Source organism: Mastigoproctus giganteus, chromosome 5 (genome assembly GCF_048544385.1).
Source record: "Mastigoproctus giganteus isolate SK-2022 chromosome 5, ASM4854438v1, whole genome shotgun sequence".
NCBI classification, from domain to species: domain Eukaryota; kingdom Metazoa; phylum Arthropoda; class Arachnida; order Uropygi; family Thelyphonidae; genus Mastigoproctus; species Mastigoproctus giganteus.
This window is the reverse complement of record NC_143579.1, coordinates 233,909,047-233,936,118: the sequence shown is the minus strand read 5'-3', so window position 1 is coordinate 233,936,118 and position 27,072 is coordinate 233,909,047. Positions and strand designations below refer to the sequence as shown.

At 34.9% G+C, this 27,072-nt stretch overlaps 1 protein-coding gene across 1 annotated transcript in view; it reads right to left on the bottom strand.

Annotated features, from left to right (window-relative positions):
* LOC150086288 (SRSF protein kinase 3-like) overlaps positions 1 to 27,072 on the bottom strand; it is a 406,569-nt gene that overhangs the window by 342,802 nt on the left and 36,695 nt on the right. Inside the window, exon 4 of the mRNA XM_090374450.1 lies at positions 8,367 to 8,475. Within this exon, the coding sequence (XP_090230576.1) occupies positions 8,367 to 8,475 (109 nt within the window). The remainder of the gene's footprint in view (positions 1 to 8,366; positions 8,476 to 27,072) is intronic.

Genomic DNA, 27,072 nt, shown 5'->3' with positions numbered 1-27,072 from the left:
AGTTTTGATGATGATAGCACTACATTTGCCTTCCAATTTGAAAACCTTAAACCAAACAGCTTCAACTTCTCGAACATCTTCCAAAGTCCTTAAATGCTGATATACAGATAATTCTTCAGTGGGGTAAAGAAATCTCAGTTAACATTAATTCCTCTAAAACTCAGTCCTGTCTTATCTCACAAAAAGTCTACTGTTCCTATAAATCACATATCTCTAGTAAGAATTATCCTAACTTCTAATCTCTTGGGACATAAGCATATCACAAATGTTGTTTCCTCTGCATCCAAAAAACTGGGTTTTCTTTGACACCCCCCCCCCCCCAATAAAGGTATGGGGCATTCGCAGATCTGGGGTGATGCTTCCAATACCTCTCTCAAACTTCTTGACTCCATTCTAAAGAGTGCAGTCAGGCAGTTGGTTACAAAATCTATCCATGGATATTCAATTTCTGCTACATGTCTTTTCTATAGATACATCCATGCTCTTTTGAACTGGCAATTGTAATTTTCCCTCTCTTCCAAACCAGTCTGAACATGTGTCATAACTAGTAAACATCCATTCACTATCCAACTTCAAACTCAGGAAGCCAACTTTTGCCCATTTATACCTTCTATTTTCTAGAACCTTCCTTCAAATATATTTCCTGAAAATTACAATCTACAGCAATTCAAACCTAATGTCAACAAGTATCTTCTGTCTTTTCAACCAACAATCTATAGGTACCTTTCATAGGTACCTATATATATATATATATATATATATATATATATACACACACACACCTTTCGTGTTTGGAGTATTTATTGAAGAGAAGAGAAAAAAAAAAAATCAAATGACTTGGTGAAGTATAAGGTCATGCTGAAAAAATGTCACGAGAAAGGACAAAACGTTCTTTTGATGGCAGGACACAGTAGGAGGGAATATATGACAAGTCTTGTGGATTAGTTCTAGATTTCAGAGATTGTGCAAGACTTACAGGGGTGAATCTCTCTCAGCATAGCCCATTCTAGTTAACAGAAGAAATTTGTTTTGTAGGGATGAATTCTTTGAACAGAGGAGGTACTAGAAATTTTGATAGTGTCATTCAGGAAGCTTTAAGGTTTCAGGGAAAGTGCTAATTTGTAGGGTTAGGGTTGCTATAAGAATGATGAGGTTAGTGACATGCTAAAATCACACTTGAACATTCCCCATGCGTACTTGTGTTTCACCTGCAATTACTTTATGCACAGAAAAGAAACAATGAAATAAGTTAAAAATCACTATCAGTAACACACTATTGGGGAAAATCCTGTTTAACCTTGAGTTAGGCACATAGGGTTGATTCAATTCTGACAATATTTCGCCAATTTGTTCTTCATCTACTCTGTTTGCACAGCTGTTTTGAATGTGTTTTGTTTGAATTTTCTACTGAAAATTTCAGTAATGTCTGTTAATTATCACACAATTCAGAAAAACTCATAATTAAGTTAAACCTAATTATATGTACATTTGACTAGCACCTGTCAAGTACATTTATTGATAATAGGCTCACTTTACTGTCACACACCTTGGTGCAATCAGAAAACTATCTGGTTTTGTGACATTCATGCATCATCTGTAATCAAACTGTTGATGTGCACACCATGTTTCATACAGCAAGTGCTCCTTTTATTGAGGCTGGCATCTAATTGAAGCACACCATTTTTTAATTTGCATTCATTCTCTGACAAGTCTAATTTTAAAACATTAATTAAAAATACATATTTTTAATGCAGAACATGGATTTTTCAGAGCTATGTTCAGAAAAGTTTGAAAATAAAGGTAGCATAAAAAAATTAACAATTTTGAATTATATTTTTACTGATTTTTCAAATTTCTGCACACCTAACTCAGGGTTAAGAAACTATACACGATACATCGTGGCTGAAAAACCACAAGTTACAAAATTTAATTTGCTTATATAGTAAATTAAATTTTGTAGTAATGTAAATGAATTAAACAAATCTGAGCTTTTTATTAAATCAATTAATGCTGATATAATAGAGCTAAGGGAGATATGGTGCCATCCAGAGATATAGGATGAATCATTTTATTATAGTGAGTATAGAATTTTCAGGAGGGTAGCATAGGTCAACAGGGAGGAGGAGGAGTCATGCTTCTTATCAAGAGCTCTCTGAAAGTGATCAGACCGTATCCAGAGTAAGATAATGTTCAGGTGGTCAAGCCTGTGTAGTGCAAGATGACATGTGGTTAAAGTGAAGTGAGAGTTGGGGTATGTTATAGACCGAACAACTCTGAGGAGTATGACAAATATTTCTACAGAAACCTGAATGGGCAGCTACATGTGGCTGCCTCATTATGGCCAACTTCAAGCTATCTCTTATAGAGTGGAAATTGTGAATCAGCAATATGCCATGGGGACACACATTTTCAAGCCATCTGGATGACTGTTATTTATTCCATGTCTGAATGTAGGAACAAATAGCAGGTAGTGACTACAATGGCATAAAATGAGTAGTGTCTAAAATGAGTAGTGTTTAAGGGAAAAGGGAGAGAGCTTTAATTTCAAGAGAGGGGATAATAATGGATTGAGGTACTTCTCAGGCTCTCTTAACTGGACAGACAACTATAAGCTGCTGGATACAAGTTAATTACAGGAAGTATTCGAATGATTTATCCTCAAAGCTACCAATGGATTTGTTCCAGTGAAGAAATTTTGCAGAAGAAAGGTGTCCAAGTGGATAAACAAAACAATTAAGGATTTAACTGGGCAAAAGAGGAAAGCATAGGATAGTTACAGACTACCACAAGATATTGATTTATGAGTATTATAAGCATACATGTACCAAAACCATTGATGGGGTAATACAGGTCAAAGCTGAATATAAGAAATTGGTAACAAAGACAGCTAAAAATAGAGACAGTTATTTTTGTACACGAATGCAAAATGGAAGAGAGTGAATCAGACATGTCCCTTACTTGATCAAATAGGTTGATTGATTGATTGATTTGGATTTTATTGGCGCATGATCAAACAGGAAAAGTCATTGAAAGCTCAGCAGAAGTATCAGAGAAATTGAATAGGTACATTGCAAAAATCTTTACAGTTGAAAGGCTGTTTGAACAAAAGGGATCAGTGACAAGGGGTAGACTGCTGTAAATTAAGTGATATATCAATCTCAGAGAAGAGCATATGAGGGAAACTACTGAAGCTGAGTGAAAGCATCAGGCATACATATATCCTGTTATATTAAGAAAGGCTGCATACGAGGGCATCATTCCACTAAGGATGTTAACAAGCTCATCATTAGACTCCAGGGAGATCCTCCTGAACTGGTGAGGCACTGTCTTCTCATCCACACAGGAAGTGTGAAAGATGTGATGGGCAACTATAAACCAGCGAGTTTGACTTCAGTGGTGAGTAAGATCACAAGATCTCTGATTTAGGATATATATAGAATCATCTCAATAGGAATGGTATCCTTGATGGATCACAGCATGGGTTCATAAAACAGATGGATGCAAAAAACAACTATGACATACAGTATTTACCTTTATTTCAGTAAAGCTTTTGATAGTGCTCCACAAAATACTATTATATAAACTGGAGCAAACTGATATCAATAGCAAGATCCTTTGTTGCAACAAGGTCTTGCTAAAGATAGGAAATAGAGTAGTCATAAATGGATATTCCTTAGGGTGGGCCAATGAAACATGGGGAGTCCCTCAGGGATCAGTGTTGAAACCACTTCTGTTATCTTCATGATGAGGGAGAGTGGGGGGGGGGGAGTTGTCAAAGTCTGTTCATGATTTAAAGTTAAGGAGGGCTGCTGACAACATGAACCAGGCCATTTTGGTTCAAAATGACAGATTGGTTGTACAAATGGACCAAAAAATGAAGTGAGCCTTGATGCTTCTAAATATAAGGATCTGTACAACAGAAATTCAGGAGCTACTTACAAATCTGGGGAAGAGGGGGTTAAAAGTGGTCCAGGGTCCAGAATGAAAAAAGACTCAGGAGTTATGATTCAGTCAGACATGAAATTTTCCATTCAGTGTAAATAGGCAGCTGGCAGCTAGGAAGGTATGTAGTGTCATGCCTATGATATATGGATCTTTGCATGTAGGAAAAATGTCAAAATCCCTTTGTATAGGATGATGGGAGAACATTTTAGAATACAGGTAGCCCTCGTTTTACACCAGTCACTAATCACAAGACCATTTATTTTATTTTTTTTTTTTTTGCAATTTTTTTATAAATTGAAATTTTAAAATCTCCAGACAAAATTTATCAGCATCGCACTGTACTATGTATCATGCACTGTTCATATAATCAAGGACAATCTGAGCCAATCAGCGATTAGCGTGCCCGTATCATAGCCAATCAGAGACAAGAAAGCTTCCCGCCCTCAAAATAGCCACTCGTGGGTGCCGGTGGTAAAGGTCCATGCAGTGAAGCATTCGTTTGGTTGTTGTTTATGCCATTTACACATGTTGGAAATTTATTATGCTAACATTTTTTTATTAATTGTGCTATTAATAAATTAAATAATAATAGTGATGGCCATGTGCACTTTTTTCCAATCGTGTTATAAAGTTTTTAATTTAATAGAATAAAGAGACGGCATATTTTGTAAAAGAAGTTTAATGAATCCTAGTGCAAATGAAAGTATGAAAAAGGCACATCGATCTATCACGGAAAATAAGATGGAGGTTATTCGGAGGATGGAAGCTGATGAAAACCACCCTAATGTATGTAGGGCTATGAATATTCCTCCATTGACTATTACTACAATTATGAGGAATGCTGATAAAATAAAAAACTGATGCAAAGTGTTAGGTAAAATTTTTGGTGCCTGGAACCTAACTCTGTGATTTCCCATTGACTTTATGATATAAATGGTTCCATTTACACATGTCCCTCCCAGGAAGGAATGTGATAGATTTTTTTTTTTTGGTAGATGTAGAAAAAAAGCCTACTTTTGCTTTCTTGCATCATTTAGCCATTATAATACTAATGTGGTGGGTGTATGCACTTACATCTAAGTAATTTATAGAAGATATTTGAGTATGGAAGACAGAAGGATAGTTGGACAGGACAATCACTAAGAATACTAAGTAAAACCATACCTGATGTGCAAATATATATATATATTTTTTTTATTATTTATTTATTCTACTGATATTATTTTGACGGAAATCATCTAAAGATAGCCATCAAGAGCCACAGCAAATATTAGCTATTTACAACAAAGTGCATGACATTAGATACAATGGAAAAGCACCATGCCTCTGCTAACTATGCAAAGTTTATTATTTTTCTAATGCTTTTCCTGCATCTGACTGATTATAAACAGCACTTTAGTTTTTTTTTTTCATATGAATCCCACATGTTTCACTAAGTGCTGTATTAATCACTATTTTTTTTCTCCCTCCATGATTTCACATTTCTTTATAGATCATTAGTGATGCTTTCAATCATCTGGTATTCTCTTCCTATACTCTGCTGAACAACCTACACACTCACTCTATCCAAATATTCATCTTTGATTGCTGTTTTAACTCCACACTACATTTTAATTTTGAGAAGAAAGGAAATTTGGAAACAATTTTTTTCTTCTCTAAAACTACCTTATCTCAAAGATGCTGACCTCACTTGTCCATCTATATTTCTATCTCCATTACATTCCGATTGTTCTGTTGCATCATTAGCTAAAGATAAAGCTGATTTATTATCATCCTACTTTTCTTCACACCCTTGTATCAATGATCTTGGTAAATCACTCCTATACCAAACACACTCTACCAAACGCCTCCAATGATCTTCTGAAAGGAGGATGTTAGAAAAATTCTGAACACTTTTGATGCTAAGAAAGCTTCAGGTCCTGATGGCATTTCTTCACTTTTACTCAAAACCTATGCTCCCGAGCTTGCTCCAGTTCTGTGTTGTCTTTTCTTATTTCACTGGTGTTTTTCCCTATTGCATGGAAACTTGCTCACATCCAGGCAGTTCTCAAACAGGATGCCAAAATCCAGTGATCCTATTTAACTCTTCTCTTTCTGAAGTAATAAATCCACCAAGTGCCAACTGAAATTATCTCAAACTTTCCAATTATTACTAATATGGATTTTTTCAGGGGAAATCCTATAGGGATATATTGGCTTATGTTACTCATCTTTCTACAAATTTGATGGAAAACTTTGGTTCTCTCAACATTTCCAAGGCTTCTGATTACATACTGTCTTGTCTTTTGATCACACCTTCTAAATTAACTTCCATTTTATGGATTTCCATTGGTTTTATTGCAGTTGGATAGCTCACTGCAGGTTCTTTGTCTAACTTCTCCAGTAATGATGGTGTTCCTCAAGGTTCAGTTTCAGTTCTTTCTACATGCTTTTTATCTTGTATATTAATGCCTTCTTCCACTGACTGGAAATCCTATTCATGGTTTTGCTGATTACAGCACACTACATTCCACCATCCAGTTTGAGAAACCCTGCCCTGCACAAACAGCTTCCACTTCTGGAATATCCACCACCAGCAATTTCTTAAATGATAATCTCCAGATAATTCTGCAATGGGGAAAAGAAAACTTAGTTAACCTCAATCCTCCTAAAACTCAGGGCTGTCTTATTTCCTGCAAAAAAGAGCCTACTGCTCCTATGTTTATCTTCAATGATACATTGATTTCTAGACAGGAGCTACCCTGACTTCTAATCTCTTAGCATAAGCATGTCACAAATATTGTTTCCAAACCTAGCTTCTATTCAAAAGAAGGCAATGAAGTTAATTGATGAGCCTATCTCTTACAAAAAGTCTTTCTATTCACTTATGTTCAGATTTGATTACATGCCTTTTCTACAGATACTTCCACTGGTGCTGTTCTTCTCAACTGACTTCTGAAATTCTCCCACTACACCAATAAAAAAAAAAAAAAAAAATGCCACAACCAGTCAACATCCATTTAATGTCCAGCCCCAAACTTAGAACCAACTGTTCCTCTTTTTCATTCATCCCTTCTACTTCTGTTCTCTGGAACAAACAAACCTTCCTTCACACATATTTCTTTAAAATTACAATCAACAGAAATTAAAGTCTAATATCAACAAATATCTTGTCTTCACAGCCTTCAACCCATGCATGGTACTAAGTACTACAGGTTCTAATATCATTAGTGTTTGAGGTTTCATAAAAACTGCTTTTTATCAGATGTAACAGAGGATTCTATACAAAATATCAAAGCATTATAAACTTTGGTGTTTTGCTGTATGTTTTTTTGGACTTTTGCAGGATGGTTTTCTTTTTGTATCAGTTGATTCTCCCCTCACTAAAAAGAAAGTGGGATACTCCCTCAATAAAACGTTATGGGTTATACATATTTTCTAAAGTTGTTCATGATTTTTGTACAGGCTCTGTTCTTGATAATAATCATTCCAACTTCTATCTGTGGGCCAGTTGCTCTTAATAACTCTCAGAAGCTGTAATCAGTTCCATTCTAAGTTTGATGAACTCTCTGTTCCTTGGCTACAGAAATTCCAGTTTCACATAATTTTTCTCGCAAATTTTTTTCTGCTCAGCCCCAATTCTTATGGTACTCTAGTTTACAGAGTTTCATCACATTATGTCCATGCAAGTGTGTTCATGAGTCAATTTAAATTTGAGTGGTCTAAAAATTCCAGAATAACTTGTGTGTGGGGGGGACATACTCCCTTGGCTTGAGCTTGACTAACTATAGTCCCAGTTAAAGAGGTCTTTAAAGAATTCCTGCAGTCTCTAACATATTCACTACAGGCACTGCAATAACACATCAGCTGTCCTCATATTTTAGAGTTATTTCACAGTGTTTGTATTTAATTTATAGTGTGTGATATTAATAAATGGAGTGGAAAAATGTGGGTATGCTAAATTAATTGTTTTAATAATTACTGTAACATCAGCATAATTTTTATGAAAATGATATTACAGATATAAACTTACTGGCCTGTATATGTATATGAAATATAAACATTAATATTTACTATACTACAGATAAAGAAAAATAAGAGAAAAAATCTGTGAACAAAAATGAACTTATTTTAAAATGCAAATATCTGATCAAAGAGGGCTTTGACAAAAAATACTTTTGAACATGATTAAATTAACTAGTTCTATGGTAATATACCCCTTGGGCAAACCAATTTCAAACTTTTTAAAATTCTAATGTTTCAATTGTTGTCAGAAATTATTAAGCATTAATTCGGTCAATGAAAGACTACAATCATAATGTAAGATGAAAGTCTTTCATTGACTGAAGTGATTACATTTTGTTTGCTCACAGCAAAGCTGTTATCTCAATAAGATGAAGATTTTTAATATAATAGTACAGATAAGAACACCTAAAACTTACAAAAGATCCCAGCATAACCAGACTGTAGAAAAGTGTCCCCAGCCTAATTTTCGTACAACATGGTAGCGGCTATGGAAGAGATCGCCAATTTTTACTGGGTGGTATCCACCTGCAAATAAGAATTTGCTTTTTGCAGTTGAATGCTAAGAATGAAAAATTAATATGCAAAACAAAATCTACATAAGTATACCAGCTTGATATAACATTTTATAATTTAACCCTTTGGCAAATGTCATCTCTGTGCACCTACTGAAGTGTACAAGTCACTTCTCCCATAAAAAAAAAAAAAAAAATTGTATCCAACCCAAGTGATTCTTAAATACATCTCAGATTTATAAGTTTTAGAAGGCAACAATAAAATCCTTTTACAATGTGGTGGTACACAGAATAGTAAAGACTGTAACAATGCATTTATAACTCCAAGTTCTGGCATTTTTAGAGACAAATTTCTAAGTTATAGAAGAAAAAGTGCTCTTTACTTTGTGGAAGAAACTTCATTAATGCCAATATTATTAATAGCTATCAACTAGAGTTCGGTGGTATGTGAATAAGCATGCAGACAACTTTAAGCATACATGCTGGAAGCCTTCACTATGAGTATCCAAATTTTGGACAAATTGCTTAACTAGCCTTAGCCTATAGATTAGACCTAGTGTTCTTGGAGACTGGAGTACTGTGCTAACCAGGTTTTAATTCCTGTTTGACAAACCATTCTAGTGTAAATACTTTGAAATCAAAGAAGAGTTACTAGTATTTAAGTCCCTGTATACATCCCATTTGAAGATTTTATACTGATGTCATTCTGAAAGATGCCTTCCATTTTAAATCTTCCTTCATATGAGAATGGGCCAAAGAATGGGTTGTGAAGCAAAACAGCTTTTAGAGAATTGAACTGTTGATAAACAGATGTCATTCTGCAGAATTGTGATAAATTGAAACTCCTTTAAAATGATCATCCCATTCACACTCCTGTAATTTCAAACATGAGGCTGAGAATAGCCATGGAATCTCCATTGGAAAAGAGATCATCACTAAGATGTGAACTGAGGTACCCAAAGGACAAATGACTTTAACTGTATACCTTAATCAGTTATTAAGGAGGAAAAGTTCAAGAGATTCATAATGATTACATTCAACACCAACCATGCAATTAAATAAAATATTTTTACTGAAATTATATGTACAATGAATAATAAAAACTGATCTATTTACATTAAAAGCGATAAAATAGTTAAAATAGTTACAATAACTAAAATAATATGACTAAAATCCTTAAAATACAGGTAACCGTAGCTTTCGGAATGAGATTTTGGGTATCATATGAATGAGAAAGGTTTCTCATTCATATGATACCCACTAATTTTAAAAGAAACAAAGGCATTTGTTTCTTTTAAAATTATTTTAAATTAAAATTTTAAAGGACATACACTGAACCTAGTTTGAAACTCCTGACAACTTGCCATAATAAAAATAAAGATTTAAAAAAAAAAGCGATGTGCATTATGACACACAAACCACATCAACAGTGCATCAACCCATTCCATCAGACCACCCACTGTGTATACATCCACTGCCACTCCACTAGAGAATAATCCTTTCGAACTCATAGACACCCTCTGAATATTCACGAGGATCCCTGGTTCCACAATTTAACCTTCAGCCAACAACATTGTAAAAGCTACACAGTGAATTTCTGTCTGCGAAGAACTGCACTGTTATGGCCAATAACATATATTTGTCAGGCAATCCCAGTTGCTTCATAAAACCAGAATTCAGAAAGAACCTTCGATCCCAACAAAATATAGCGTGCTTTTCTTGAGATAATGAGTTCCCAGGATAACAACTTCACTATACTACTCAGGTTGGCCAACTTTCAAATGAAAGTATCTAGTCTGAGGAGAATAAAGCAGGTAACTGAGTCTTGTAGACAGTGAGGTCTATGCTGGGGTGCACCAAGAACTGACAGTTCTGATTCTGGTTTAAATAGCAAACACACAGTTTGGAAAGCAAATGTTGTAGACAATTTGTTTAAACCAAACTTTTAAAACTATAGATACTTTCCGTAATTTAGTTTAATTTTTAAGGTTATAGTTTTCTGTCATTCTTGGATTCTCTCTTCATACTACTAACGAAAGACTTAAAATGAAGGCCCAAATGATATCTGAAGTATTCAAATTAAATGCTTTTTTCCCTTTGTATGCTATTAAAGGATTAAACAATTTCTTATGTGGAGCAAAGTATGCACTAATCTACTTCAAGTAGTTTTAATTTCAGCACACATCTGCCCTACAGAACACATATTTTAAATAGGCATGATTATCAACAAAGAGATTGGGAAATGTTGCAAGACAAATTACACAACTGGTATTAAAAAAATGCCAATTAAGCTTCGTTAATAAATGTAAAGTTCTGCATCTGGATCGCAGTAACCTCAAGTTAAATTATTAATACAAGAATAACACACTTAATACAGGTGAACATGAAAATGACCTGGGGGGTTGCAATAGTCATATAAAGTTTTATTTCTCAACGGTGTAGTAAGGCATATGTGATGTATGCAAATTTTACAAGTAAAGATACAAATCAATGGCTAGATCACATCCTCAATACTGTATACAGTATTCAAGGTGCGAGTCAGTTCAGAAACAATATAAACTTTCTTGAAGGGGCTACTAGAGAGGAAAACAAGAATAGTTATGATGCAAAGAGGTATTCATAGAGGAAGAGACTAAATTTTAATGGGCTGCAAAGTTTGAACCAGGCATCTGAATGGGGGATTTGAATGAGGTGTTTAGGGCCTTAAAAGTACTGATCACACTTAAAGTGGGACTATTACCCTTTACCTCTATTTTTTCTTGCTCAGGTGATATAAACAAGGAAACATGCATATTCAAATTAGTAGTATTAGTAGTGGCAAATGATGCAAGAAAAAAACAATAAGAAAATTTACCTTTAGTTAGCGAGTGAACAATATTCCAACTAGCTTTGTAGAGGCAAAGCTATGCAAATTTAAAGAGGGATTAAATAAATGTTTAGAAGTAGATAACCTAAACCCAGGGGCTCATATCTGATGAGTATGGGCATGGCAAACCCAGGGTTCTGAGCTGGATACCATCATTCTTTTCTCTTTCTTGCTGATTCCTCTCTCTCTCTCTCTCTCTCTCTCTCTCAGTAATGCAGGAATTTTTTTTGGCTGGTGCAGCATAAGCCTCAGGCTTCCTTGCACCATATGGCTAATAAAAATAATAATAATATAAAACTAGGGTGCCACTTTTTTTTTTCTTTTTTTTTTTTATTAATCTTTATTTAATTTTCTTACCGACATAGTTTTGCCATTTTGATACTAACAAAAATCAGGAAAAATCCGTCATGGAGAACTGACTCCTCTACAATAAAGAAGGTTACTAACAATTATATTGAATACAGTTCAGAGAATTAGAATATCATATCTACATACTCATATACAAGAGTTATGCCACATTATTTTTTCCTACCTAATAATTATTTAATAATGCCATTTCATTCAATACAAGGATACCACAGAATTCAAAGAATTCTTCCAGAAAAGTTGGTTACCAAAATGCAAAAATTTATTTATTAGTTTATTTATAGTCTCTCACTTGCATCTGCCAATTATATAACTTCAATTTTTTTTTTGCATTATATGAATGAAAACACGAGTTTAAAAAAATCCTCAAGGTATACCAGTTGGCTATGCTTAAATATACCAAGAAACAATGACCATGCATAAAACTGACTTACCCACCACGACCCGTACTGCTAAACTGCTTAATACCCTTATTCATATCTTCACACCAAAACAGTGAATTGACTGAATTACACACAACTTGGCAACAAAAACAAATTTTTAAAGTTTTTAATTATAAATTAATTTTTGTTAATATCAAAATCAATTCCTTATCATCACCTTTTGACAGGTATCTTTGTCTCAAAAAATCTTAAATTCGGATACAAGGAAAAAAAAAAAAAAAGAGAGAGAGAGAGAGAGAGAGAGAGAGAGAGAGAGAGAGAGAGAGAGAGAGAGAGAGAGAGAGAGAGAGAAATAAACTAGCTTCTATTATAAATTACCTTGGTCAATAAAATCAACCCCCACCCATCAAAGACAAAAACAATTTTCTAAATCAGTCTTGCATGCCAATTTGAAATATGTTCTCAGTTTTTTTTTTTTTTTTCAGCATGTGTAGTTCTCATAATACAATTGCTGATAATATCAGTATAAGTTAATTAATTATAAAACACATGAGACTGGTTACAATTACAATTTTATCACTTTCACAGTTTAAACCCAAAGCACTTTATACAAAATTTGTCAATTAAGTACTATGTAAAAAAGATGTGTACAATTTAGAAATATTATGTGGATGATTTCCTTTGGCACACTGTCTGGAATGTTGCAGTACATCTGGCAGCAGTCTGCTCTAAAAAACATTCCTTTCAGAAACATAGATAGCTATTTTCCACTAACTCAATGTCTTGATGAAATCATTCACTCTGCTCATCACAGACCCCTGATAAAGTTTTCAGTTAAGTCTAAATACAAATACAAGCAATGAAGTTTCAGTAACATACATCTCATTTCTTTATATGCATCAAGAAGTTTCTGAACTTCTTTTTTGAATGAGAGAGCCCTATTCGAAAGCCTGATATGCTTTTAGTTCAAATACATCAGAAAAAAGACACTACTACAGGGGGTTGAGGTTTAGATTAGATTGTAGGAAGTTTTCTTTTAGCCAATGAGTTGTTGATTGCTAGAACAAGCTGTTCTTGTAGGTAGTTGAGGCTGACAGTTTGAATAAATTCAGAAGTCAACTGAATAGTTGCCTGTGTGAAGGTGGAAGCACATAATTTGCATTTTCTTATCTACTTTTTTTTTTTTCTTTTCTGCCAGTGCAGCAAAAGCCTGTGGCTTCCTTGCACTATATGGTGAATGCTATTACTATTAACACGGAGGCATTTTTCACAGCTTTCATCTTGCAGTAGCTCTTCAATTTGAGGCCCCACAAAGACAGTCTTTCATTTTTGTGGCACTGATCTTTGGAAATTTCATACCTAAGTAATGAAATCCTCTCAAATCATCTTACCCATCACTTTCATAAAACTCTTCATTAGGCCATTTAATACATTTGCTGCCACTTACATTCATAAGGGTCCTTTATGTGTGCCTTGGGACTTCTCTGGGACACTGGAACTAGCCAGTGCTTTTATAAATGGAAAGGATTTCGCCTGAAGAATCATCACTCCAAGTAATGCTGGCATGTGTTGTTTGTAGCATTCTAACATCCACAGATGCATTTGAATGAGATTCAGAATCTGCATAACTTGAACAGAAATCCATTTCAGTATCAGATATATTATAAAGAGCAGATATATTATAAAGAGATGTCCCAGGCTGTGGTGCCATTATAACAACCCTTTGGGGTAAAGTTTTATTGGAAAACTATTTTTACACAAATTTTATCAGTGTAAAATGTTGTTTTTACACTGATAAAATTTATGTTTTTATTGTTTTTTTTTTTTTTCCTCTCGAACTAAAGAATTAAAACTCAGCAAGCATAATCTTCAAAAAATTTTATCTTTTCTTCGTGGAAAATACTAAACTAGATAAAATAACTTGAACATAATCAAAGAACATATGAAAGTGTGAACCAAGTATACAGCTTTTACAGCACAGTTGGAGATCACAAGGACCAGGACAATAATGCCAAAAAGCCACCAACAGCATCCCAAACTAAAGAATTAAAATTCAGCAAGCATAATCTTAATTTTACCTTTTATTCTTGTTGAAAAAACTAAACTAGATAAAACTTCAACACAAGCAAAGAATATAAGAAACTGTGAACCAAGTATACAGCTTTCATAGTGCTCTCTACACAGTGCAACTGATGCAGCAAAATCTCAGCCATAATGCAAATGGCCAACAGTTCAATCAGTGTGCTGCTTTTGAACAGTTGTTCATTTCATGTGCCTTTCCTTTTACAGTGCTCATTTATTGACTGAAATTGAAATGGAAGCATATTTGCATTAAGGCAGAAAAATTGCAGTTCATTTTGATACAAGTTTACATTCTGGCAGCAAACGTCTTAATGTGGTGAGGCAGAAAGAAAATTTTAACTGGATCCACTAATGGAACATACTGCACACTCCTTGTTTCTGGCTCATACACACTTCTTTGAGGCTAGTCATGTCTGATGTAATGGTCTGCAGTAGAATGGGTGTCCCATAGTCATAAGAAACAACAATATTTTGTGAACTCTCCTTGTATGCCCATTAACATACCAATGACATTGACATCACCACAAATATTCCATTGTTGAGTGCTGTATTGAATTGCATTCAGTAGTGTCTTTATGTTAAAGTATGTCTCCTTTACATGAACAGAGTGGGCAATGGAGAGGGCTTTAAGTTTCCATTAAGATAACAGCTTTCGAAATTTGCTGTGAGGAGTTGATGAAGAGGCTTGTTCAAATGTAATGTGTACAAGTGACAATTCCACAATTCCCTAAAAAATTGATTGATAACACGGCAGTAGCAGAGTAGATCATTTAATGTAAAGAATGTCACCAAAACTAGTTTTTTGCCAAACTTTTTTGTTTTCCAAATCCCTTTCAACACAAAATTTATATTGAACAACCAAGGCAAGTTAATATTCTCTAAAGTAGTTTTAAGATTTATTTATATTATTAAGTGTTTTAAATAATCATGGTTTCTTTCTGAAAAACTGCTTCTATTTCACTGCTAAAATTTAGAACACTAATATATAATAATAAAATAATAATAATTACAATACGTGACAATGGGAGTGTTTTTTGTATTTTTTTTAAGAATAAAAATAAATATATTATGGAAAATATATTTATTTCACAAATTCATGATATTACAATATAAATTGTAATCTACATATAATGAAAGAAGCTACAATAATTGAAGCATTGACACGGGAAAGGTAGTAAGGGCCAAAAATGAAACTTTTCAGGGGAAGCAAAAACGATTTGTGATCACTTTGTAACTGACTTTATTACAACAAATATTTGCAAATTGAAACTTATGGACTAACTATGTTCTCTGTGCTACTGGCATTGGCATTTACTACCTTTTCCATGCAAAAAAATGAAAAGTCGAATTTTTGGCACTTACTACATTTCCCATATCAACACCTAAATTGTAAAGAATGCATAACATAATATTAATAGTTAAAAAAAAAAAACAAATAAATAATAAACTTAATGACATTTCTGGGCTTGTTTAATTGAACAAAGTGTAGCATTAGGGTAAACAGAAGATAAAGTCTTAATTTGTTGTGGTATTTAGATTTTAAGGCAGTAATAAGTTGAAAACACACATGCACACACACGGAAAATGCAAGAGGATTTTACAAGCTTTGTCACCAAGTGATGGATATTCATTTTTAAATTCAAGCCAAAAACTGATAAGATTTTCTTTTGTCCATAGTTAAGTCATGTACGACATGTACTCATTGAATGGATTATGAATCCAATTTAATTTATTAGAAATTTGAGGAAAACATTCCCTGAAAATCACTTCTAAAAATTTGAGATGATTATTGACATCTTTCTTGACAATTTGGTCCAAAGTTCATTTTCTATCAAAAAAATTATATAAGCTAAAGCATTCTGTACTTGTCTCAATTGCATTGTTCCAAAATTTTATTTCTTTATCATACTTTAAACTTTGCCTTCAACATTGAAAATGGTTGTATTTGAACCTTGTAATGATAGATTAGGTTTGTTATTTCTGAAAAGATATCTGCTAAATATGCTAACCTTTGTAGCCATGCATTGTCTGTTGTACACTCACTAAGGTGAAAAGAATGATCAGTGAAGAAAACTACTAACCCTCGTCTGAACTTGAATAAATGAGTAATTACATTGCCATGAAAAAGCCACCTAACATGTGTATGTGTGTGTGTGTGCTGTTGTTGTTGTTGTTTTGGTTTTTAGGAGCATTAGCAACTAAGGCCATATTGCTCTGGGGATGTGCGGTGGTCATTCTCTAACCTTTCCGCATCCTCCGTATTTGGTGGTTACAGGCTCGAACCCCGGTCTAATCAAGAAGCATGTGCTACGCACTGCTGCTCCTGCCCAACTGGCTACGGAGGCACCTGTGTGTGTGTGTGTGATCGCGTGCATTTGTTTGTGTTAAAAGTGTAACATGCTCGCTGCCATTTGTTTGCATAAAGCAGTAAATAGTCTTGATTTTATAAAATTAACTATTTTGACAGCATCATCTAACACACTCTTCAGTTGTAGCATTTGTCTGATGCCAAAGCTTGCCTACATAGGCTGCAATGTGTCCATAACATATTTGCATTAATATTTTTTATGCGAGTAACTAATCTTTCAAATTTTCCTGTCATCGATTTTGCTCCATCTGTGTAAATCCCACAATAAAAGGGCCAATTTATTTATTTTTCTCCAAAATAAAAATTAATTAGATTAAAAATATCTTCTCCAGTCGTACATGCTGTTAAAAGGCAACAAGGCACCACCGTAGCCAGGTGGGAAGGAGCAGTAGTGCGTATCACATGCTTCTTGATTAGACCGGGATTCGAGCCATTCACCACCAAATATGGAAGATGCGGAAAGGTCAGGGAATGACCACTGCATATCCCAGAGCAATATGGCCATAGTTGCTAATGCTCCTAAAAACCAAAACAACAACAACAACAACAAAAGGCAACAAAATAACATTTTCCTCCATTTTACCATCATTCAGGTACATGAATGCTGTGGAAGTTGATAGGTTAAATAAATTTTAAGTAGGAACTGGACAAATATTTAGAGGGAATTGTTTTGTAATTTTTTTTTTTTTTTTTTTTTTTTGGCTGATGCTACATAAGCTCATATGCTTGCATCACATGCCACTACTACTACTACTACATATCTTATAAATACAATTAGATGCTAGATTAGAAATACTAGTGGTCCCACCTAACCGCAAATTTCACTTTTTCGAACTCTTTCTACAATAACTGATTCAACATCATCAGACATATCATGTATTTGGAAAGACTGTGTTATTAGAAAAAGATATTACTCCAACTTTTTAACTGAATCTTCCCCAAATATACACTTGACAATTGCTTTTGCACATGGAAAAATAAATTCTTCTGCGATAGTATGAGCTTTTCCAGCCTTTGCAATTTGGTAATTTACTAAATACAGGTAACCCTCGTATAACACAGTAGTTAGGTTCCTATAAAATCTCGTGTAGTGCGAAATCACGTTATATGGGACTAAGAACCAATACAAAAAGGAAGGTTATGTTCCAAAAGCTAACAAAAATACATCATTTTTTTTTTATAACTATCAGAAACTTTTTATTAAAATAAAAAAGCTTTTTATTAAAAATATTTTAAAAAATTTAACTATCAGAAAAATTTTATTAAAAATAGTAATAACTGAACAAACATCTTACAAACAGTGATAATATGTCAGTTAATGTACGTTTATTTAATCTTCTTCCTCTTCACTACTGCTAAGCACAATCAAACGAGAAAGTTTTCTCGGTTACAGAATATCTTCACCTTATGAACTTTCTTCTGCAGCATCCAGATTTCATGTATTTTCTGCTTTCTTTAAAATATCAGTATTCTGGAATTGTTTGCTTTTGCTTGACAGATCTTTGTAAATTACATGGTATGGAGCTATTTGAAGCTCCCTTTTGAACTTTGTTGTTCCTTCCAGTCAAAGGATCTGTGTTAAAAAAAAAATAAGATTCTAATTGCTCGGCTAAATTTATGCTTCCCCATATGCTTTTTAATGTAAAATTTAGAACTTCAGAATTTTCATCTGTACTATTATCCTCCGAATTGATTTGGTTTACCTCTGATGCCATTTCCACCAAATCCACTTTGCCAGCCTCTTTTCTACCAGTAATTTGTGAAGGTCTTCAGTAGTCATATCATCAAAACCTTCCCCTCCTACCGACTTAGCAAGTTCTACTTTGCACCAATTCTGTTTTCTGCTGGTTGGATCATATTTCCTGAATGAACTGACTCTGACCATACATTTTTCCAACATGCACATCTTGATGGTTTTACTTCTTTGAGCAATAAAGCTATGATTCCACAACTGAAAAATGGTTCCATGCCTCCATCACTTCAATATATTTGGAATCAATTTTTTTCCAAAATCCATTGTAACGATTTTCTGAGGTAATGAGTTTAAAAGGTAGTATAATGCCTTTAATTTAATGGCTGAATTAAAGAAGTTGTATTAGGTGGTAGGAACATTACTTCAACATTTTGGATGACTTAAATCTTTTGAATGGCCTAGCGCATTATCCAATAGTAATAAAATTTTAAAATCTAACCTTTTTGGCTTTAAATACTTTTTTAGAAATCCATTCTTTAAATAAACTGGCAGTTATCCAAATTAATTTAGGGCTGGAATTTAATTTAGAACAAATAAATTATTCCAATACGCTTCTTAAGAACAAAATTTAGTAATACACATCCAGAAAAATTTATAAACGATCAAATAAAAACCAAAATAACCTTACAAAAACCTCAAAAAGTTACGAAGTGCACACTTCGAAGTCGCAAATTTTTATGGTCTCAAATAGCACAGAACCTAACACGGGGATTTCCCAATGATATAAAATGTGAATTTCCCAATAAATTTACTTTTTTATTTATTTTATTTTATTATTATTTTTTTTTTTTTTTGCATAATATTTTTTGCAGGGATTCACAAAAAAGAATGCAAATTTTGGAAAATTACATCCAACTGAATAGCAGGTTTTTCCCTACACAAAAGCTCAAAAATACCGGGTTAGCATTAGCATTAGTAGAGGCATATGATGCAAGAAAGCAAGCTTATTCAGCATCAGCCAAAAAAAAAAAAAAAACCCTCTCCCATTTCACCCCTCCGTTCGTTCGAAATACCTGTCCAGTTGAGCTTTAAATTTGTTTAGGCTATCAACTTCAACAACAAGTGATGGAAGTCGGTTCCACCAACCAACCACCCGCTGGCCAAAGGCAAATTTCCGCACATCTATCCGACATCCGTCCTTCCTCAATTTGAATTTATGCCCTCTGAGGTGATTATTCTGAGAAAGATGAAGAATCCCATTGGCATTGAGCATGCTCAAACCATTCAAAGCCTTATACACCTCTATCAGATCACCTCGCCGGTGCCTAGTCTCCAGACACTGTAATTTGCAAAATTTAAGCCTTTCTTCGTAAGAGCAACCCTTTGTTCCATTTACTAATCTTGTTGCCCTTCTCTGTACCCGTTGCAGCAGCTCTACATCCTTCTTGAAATGAGGCCTCCAGACCTGTATACAGTACTCAAGATGTGGCCTAACCATTGCCTTATACAAGGGAATAATCACCTCCTTATCCCTGCTAGAAAAATTCCTGTATATCATTGACAAAACACCATGAGCTACTCTTGCAGCTCGTCTGCACTGCTCAGAGAACTTCATATCTGCCTGCACAATTACCCCCAGGTCCTTTTCATTCTCCACCACTGTCAGTGTAGTACCGCAGAGTTGATACATTGCTCTGGGGATACTGTTACCCATATGTAGTACTTTACATTTGTCAATGTTAAACTTCATTTGCCACCTCTCAGCCCATCTGTTCAACCTTTCCAGATCCTGTTGCAGCAGCATAGCGTCAGTAGTGTCCTTAACGACCCTGCCAACCTTTGTATCATCTGCAAACTTAGACATTAAACTTGATATCCCATCATCAATATCATTCGTAAACACCGAAAACAACAATGGACCCAACACTGAACCTTGAGGAACTCCACTAATAACATTAGTCCACGTTGAGCAGTGTCCATTGATTAACACTCTGTCTTCTGCCACTCAACCATCCCCTTATCCATAGCAGCAATTTGCCTCCAATGCCACACTGCTCCAATTTGTGCAGCAGTCTTCCATGTGCAACAGTATCAAAAGCCTTTCTAAGATCCAAATATATAATATCAAAGTTATTCCCTGCATCCAGTTCTTTTGTGACTACATCATAGTATCCAATCAAATTGGTCAGGCAAGACCTGCCCTTAACAAAACCATGCTGTGTCTGAGCTATAACTGAATTCTTGTCTAGATGATCCTGCAGTGCTTCTTTAACCAGTGCCTCCATTAATTTACCTGGAACAGAAGTTAAACTAACAGGTCTATAATTACTTGTGTCAGCCTTTGATCCTCCTTTGTGAATTGGGGTTACATTTGCACATCTCCAGTCTATGGGTACCTCCCCTGAGTCCAAAGAAGCTCTCATAATTATGGCTAGGGGTTTGCATACTTCCTTTGCTGCCTCCTTTAATATAACTGGATAGATCCCATCCACCCCAGGTGCCTTTTTTATGTTTATCCTCAACAATCTCTCCTCCACTTTCCTCTCAGTTATTACAAAATCATCCAGCTTACTGCCAATGTTTACTTTACCTACATCATTCTCCTTCCTGAATAACTCCTCATGCGTGAATGTAGATGCAAAATACTCGTTTAGATTGTTAGCCACCTGAGCAGGATCCTCAACTGTTGAACCATCAATATCCAGTGGACCAATCTGATTCATCCCTTTCCTTCTCGAGTTCAAGTATGTAAAGAACTCCTTTCTGTTTTTCTTTGCATCCTTTGCCAAGGATTTTTCGTAGTCTGCCTTTGCCTGCCTAATCTCCTTTGTGACTTGGTTACAGACCAACTTATATCTATCATAGGCTTCCATGTCACCCATTAATTTGTATGTATCCCATGCATTTTTCTTCTCTGCCACATGTCTCATTAGTCCATCTGACAACCATTTAGGCCTAAACCTTGAACAATATTTCTTAGTTGGTATGTAAAGCCTGGTAGCCACCAAGATTAGTTCCTTGAATGCTTCCCATTTTGAGTTTGCTGTTGGTAACATCATCAGTTGGTCCCACTGTATAGAATTTAAATACTGTCTCAGACCATCATAGTCGCCTTTACGAAAACAAAAACCCTTCCCTTTACCTCTGATGGTAGTTACCTCCTTGAGTAAATCCCACTTCAACACACTGTGATCACTGCCACCTAGTGGTTCATTTATCTGCAGGTTCTTAATGCATGAAGAATCACTACTGATAATCAGATCAAGAGTATTGCTCCCTCTTGTTGCCTCACGAACATGCTGATGTAGAAAACAATCATCCAATAAATCCACAAAAGCCTTGCTAGTGTGCGAGTGACCAACCCACAAATTCCAGTCAATATCTGGGAAATTAAAATCCCCCATTATAAGACTCTCTGATTTACTGGCCCACTCTATTTCCCTGTACAATATATTATTATACTCATCAGAGTCATTAGGCCTATAGCACACTCCTACTCTCAATTTTGATTTCCCTATTCTTATGTCACACCAAACTGACTCGACACTGCCCTGTCCATCGATGTCAACTGGCTTCACTTCCTTTGAATTTATGTGTTTCTTAATTAATAGCATAACCCCTCCTCCCCTCCTGTCCTGTCTATCCTTTCTATATACATTGTATTCCCCAAATTCCAGTTCCGCATTACTTATATCTGTGTGACACCACGTCTCTCTGATATCCCAACAATATCTGCCTTTGATGTTTTGAGCTATACCTCAAATTCATCAAATTTATTTACCAAACTCCTAGCATTGGTGTACACGCAGGTATACATGCACCTGTTTCTATTTTTAGCTACCCTAACACAACCCATGTGTTTACTTGTAACGCAATGACTACCAGCAGTCTCTGAAATATCCTGCATCTTGTTTTTCAGACTTCTGCTCATTTGAATAGAAGCAGTGCAAGAATCACTTCCACCTCTGCCAGTGGCTACTGTTAATCTATTAGTCCTTGTTTCCCCCCCAACTAGCAGTTTTCCGACCCACCTAACACTGCCTCGACAGCATCAGCAAAAATTCTTGCACCCTTTCTATTTAAGTGTATCCCATCCCTGTAGAAGCAATCTCTCCTGTTAACAAGTACAGTCCAGGCTGAAAAAAATTCTACCCCTTGAGCCTTGCACAATCCCTCCAGGGCCGAATTGATCGACAAGGCTCTCATCATATACTCCCTCCTATCGTGTCTGGGCAGAATTGCAGACACTTTCAAGTTCAACCCTAATTCACGGCTTTTTTTCAACAGTGACCTGTACTTGCTAAGTAATTCCGCCGGTCTCCTACTCTTAATATCATTAGTGCCAACGTGTACAACTATATCACCTTTTGTGCCCTTAAAAGATGATATCCGCTCTACAACGTCATCAACCTTTGCCCCTGGTAGACATACCCTGGTCCTATTCCACCTATCCTTTTTACAAAGCATGTTCCCCGTTTCCCTGACAATAGAGTCACCAACAACTACTAGTTCCTGTGGGACCAGCGCATTCTGCCTAGGGGGCTGCCCCTGTGTTGCCTGATGACCAAGTGCAAGCTCTGGCGTTGATGTGGGCAGCTGAGAGCTTGATGGGCCCCTCAATTTATTTCCTTCGAGGGCATCCACCCTGTCCTTCAAGGTCTCATAAAGGCCCAGAACAACGCTGAGTTGTCGCCTGATTTCCTTGCACTCCTTACATCGTGCACACACAAAGACATCCCCCTTGGCAGTATCATGTCCCGTACCCGACTGCTCCGCATACATCAAGCAAACAGTGCATTTTAATAGACTGTGATTCAGAGGGCAACTGCCCCCCTCAGTTCTCCCCTGAACCACAGCATTCCCATTAGCTTGAGCCTTTTGCTTTGCTGCTCTGGTCAGAGTCATGATTCCAATTCAATTCAATAAAATTTAAAACAAAAATTAAATCCTTAAGTTATATCCCAAAACAGTTATGTTATATATATATATATATATATATATATATATATTTTTTTTTTTTTTTTTTTTTTTCGGTATCTAGTGTTCCCTTTATACAACTTCCGTATCACGTGTACCACTATAGTTATGTATTAATTATTTGTTACGATTAAGTCGTTATATATACAGTAATACCCCGACTTACGCGAACTCGGAGTTATGCGGTTCTTGATTTTTTCGTTTGGCAACGCTGCCGCCCACTATCTTCAAGGTCGTTTTTCATATGTTATCGATATACGGTGCAACGGCGGAGAATGAGAGCGAAAGATGAACAAAATTCAACTTTGCTGCTTTTATGTTTTTTTTTTCAGTGAAGGGGAAACACATTTCACCATAATAACGTAAAAACCAACACAATTCCAGCTATCGGTATAATCGCAAATGCAATTAGATCGAGTTTACTACCAGTTTATAACAGATTTCACTAGCAGAAACGCAACTGGATTTTTATTGTTTTATGGTAGTAACCCCTAGAAATGTGAGGTGTTAATAGTGTATCTCTGCCTTTATGGTGTTGTTTATTCAGTTGCTACATGCGTGCAGCTTTGTTTATGCGTATCAAGCATGCCTCCTCGTTTTGAAATTATGCTTTATTCCCTAAAAATGAGTAAAATACTTAATTAAAAGGTGTGAAAAGGAAGCGTCCTGGTGAAGACACTGCAGATTCAGAGAGAAAAAGAAAAGCAATTATCGATAAACAGAGGCGGACTGGGTCAAAAATTCTTACCCGGGAAAATTTATAGTGGCCTCATACTATGGTTTATGGCCAAAATCACACTGGCCCACCGAGGTTTCCCCGGTAAGGCTTATGGCCAGTCCGCCTCTGTCGATAGAGAAAAAATATGAAATTGTGAAACGCTTTGAGCGAAATGAAAGACCATGTGATATTGCACGTGCTACAGGCCTAAATGAAGCAACGGCGAAAAGCACATGACAATTGCAAACTTGAGAGGTTGAAAATTGAAAAGGGCTCAATTGTAAAGGGCTTAAAAATTTTAGAAAACATAGACTCCAACGAAGAACGCGTTATAGCTACAAAGCAAGGAATAAAAAAATTATTAGCTTGCTACGAAGAAATTCTGCGTGAAAAAAAGAACGCGCTGTGTCGTCAGACGAATTTGTTAGATTTTATGAAGCCATCGACATCGAAATAACTTTTTAATGTAAGTCATTTGTTTTTTTAATACATATTTTGTATTAATATGTATAAAGAACTGCAATTGTTCTTTATACATATGCAATATTTTTCTTCTAAACTAGTGTTTTTGTTAGTCCTTGGTCCCAATTAAGCAAAATTTATATGTATTTATATGCAAAGTTGTACCCCGACTTACGCGAATTCGACTTACGCGATTTTCGTCGGACCCACCTATCGCGTAACTTCGGGGTATTACTGTATTTATAGAGTTAAAAATACAATTTAATTGACAATAAAGTTTATCAAGATTAATAGATTAATAGGGTTATACGTGGTTTGCCGCAATTCTCTAATGTGTTAGAGCAAAACTGTGTTATATAAGCAGTGCTGTGTGAGGATTGCCGCAATTTATCAATCGTGTTAGAGCGAAACCATATTGTAGAAGTACCGTGTTATACCAGTGTTGCCTGTATAAAGCTTCAATCACTTTTTTGCTTTCTTGATTATTGAGAGAAATATATGAATTAATATTATATTTTTAATTTGTGCAACATCCGTTTAAAAATAATCAAAAGGCTTATCGACATAGTTTGTTTTCATTGAACACGTTGAAACAAAAGAGGTTTCAAACTGCTATTTGCAAGAAGTGCTTCTCAACAAATGACATGTTGTGGACATGGATATTAATCATCCCAAGGAATAAAAATCCAAATTTAATGTAATCGGAATTATTTTTCTCCTTTTTAATGTTCGTTTTTATAATGATATCTTGAACATTTTTATGCACTATTTGAAAAAGTTGATCAGTTGAGTGCATTTTACTAATTTCTTGGTCACCTTGAGTTGAATTTGTGGGAAGACTTTGTTGCCTTTCAACATATTTTTCAACATCGTTTTTCCTCATGTTTCCAGTGTTCAACCAATGATCCATTATGGCTGTTATAATTTTAAAATATTTATATTATAGAAAATTTACTTCTATGAAACCTTTACATATTTATTTATTTTATATTTTACTGAACTCACTGACTTATGTCCGATTCCTTACTAAACATTTTACTGAAGACCCACACCATTTAAAAAGCAGGAAAAACCCTTATTATCAATAAAACAAGCATTATAAAATTTTGCAGGGTTATGTAAGTAGGGTTTCTGCACACAGTGCCATCTATATCTAAATTTACATAAATTTTAAGATAGGTCTGATTCAAAATTCACCAACAACATGCATTATATTATTATCTTTAATAACACTAACTAACTGGTCATCTGGATTCATGCAGACTATACATTTTCAAATAATTATTTTTAATAAAAATATTTTTTATAAAAATTGAAGACATCATAGAATTTTTAGAGTGAACCCATGAATCATCGTCACAACCCCCTTAGGGTTCATCCAAAGATATCTAAGTGCACATATTTTTTTCCACATGAAAAATACTTGATGACCCGTGCTATTTTTTAGTATAATTTCCTAGTATTTCAAGAATTTGTTCCAATTTTTTGCAGTATTTTTAATAAGTGTTAAATAAAATTCTGAAAGTTACTCTTCCAAAACAGTGCCCTGACCTAGACCTTGAGATTAATGATTTTAGAAACCAGTTACATTCACTTTTGTATTAAATCTGAGCTGCAGGATGAGTGGTTTAGCTCTAATAATATTTCTAAATCGCATGCTGAACAATTGAGCCTAGTAATCTAATATTCATCATGGTACATTCTGATAAATAAGCAACTAATAATATTTTGTAAAAATCGCAAAAGATCACAGCCATAATACTTCCTCCTGGCAAGGAGAGAATTTTTTGAGAGTGGATAATGCCACGTGCTTCTATAATTTTGATTAAATTTGTATCTCAATGTCCCAGTGATAGAAATTTACTGGTGATAAAGACATGGCACTGGAATGACATGTCTCATCAGCAACAAATGTAGAAATAACCTTCTGAGCCAACACTTAAATGAGCCAAAAGCAAGCTCAGTGAACGATTCAACACAATGTTGATAATGATGTACAGTCAAGCCTCATGGAATCAATATGTTGCAGCTGCATTTGATATATGGATGCTTCTGAATGATCCTTCAATGCTATAAACATGTGTACCCCCCCTCTATTTCTGAAACACTTGCACTTGAAATATACAGTAAAATATCTCATTAATACAAACTCATTTAATAGAAAATTCTCTTTATATGAAGGTTCTGCTGTGAAAGGATAAGCTTTTTTACATAAACATATTGGTTTACTACAAAATTCAGTTGACAAGTATATTACAAATACCAGGTCCAATTTTACTATGTGAAAAATGTTATTTTGTACAGTTAATAACAAAGCTTGGCACAGATATCCTATTATTTCCCCACCAACAGCAAGTATGTGACCACCAGATCCTGCATTTCCCAAAATATAACACTTATTAGAATTTACTTTTATGTAAAAAATAGCCAGTTTGTGGTAGCTAAATATAAATATACATTGAAAAAATCATTACAGCCAGTTGCAATTGCACTGAGTTCAACTGGTCTTTTGTTATAATTTATTTTTAAAGGAGCTCAGCTGATGTCTTTTTGGAATGTCTTTAAATTAAGTTAGTGTGTTTATATTAAACCTCATCTAACAATTATGATGAAAAAAAAAAAAATTATACAAAAGTCTAATAGGATGGAAAGAAGTAAAATTTTACAACATCGCATTGCTACTTTGTCTACAATA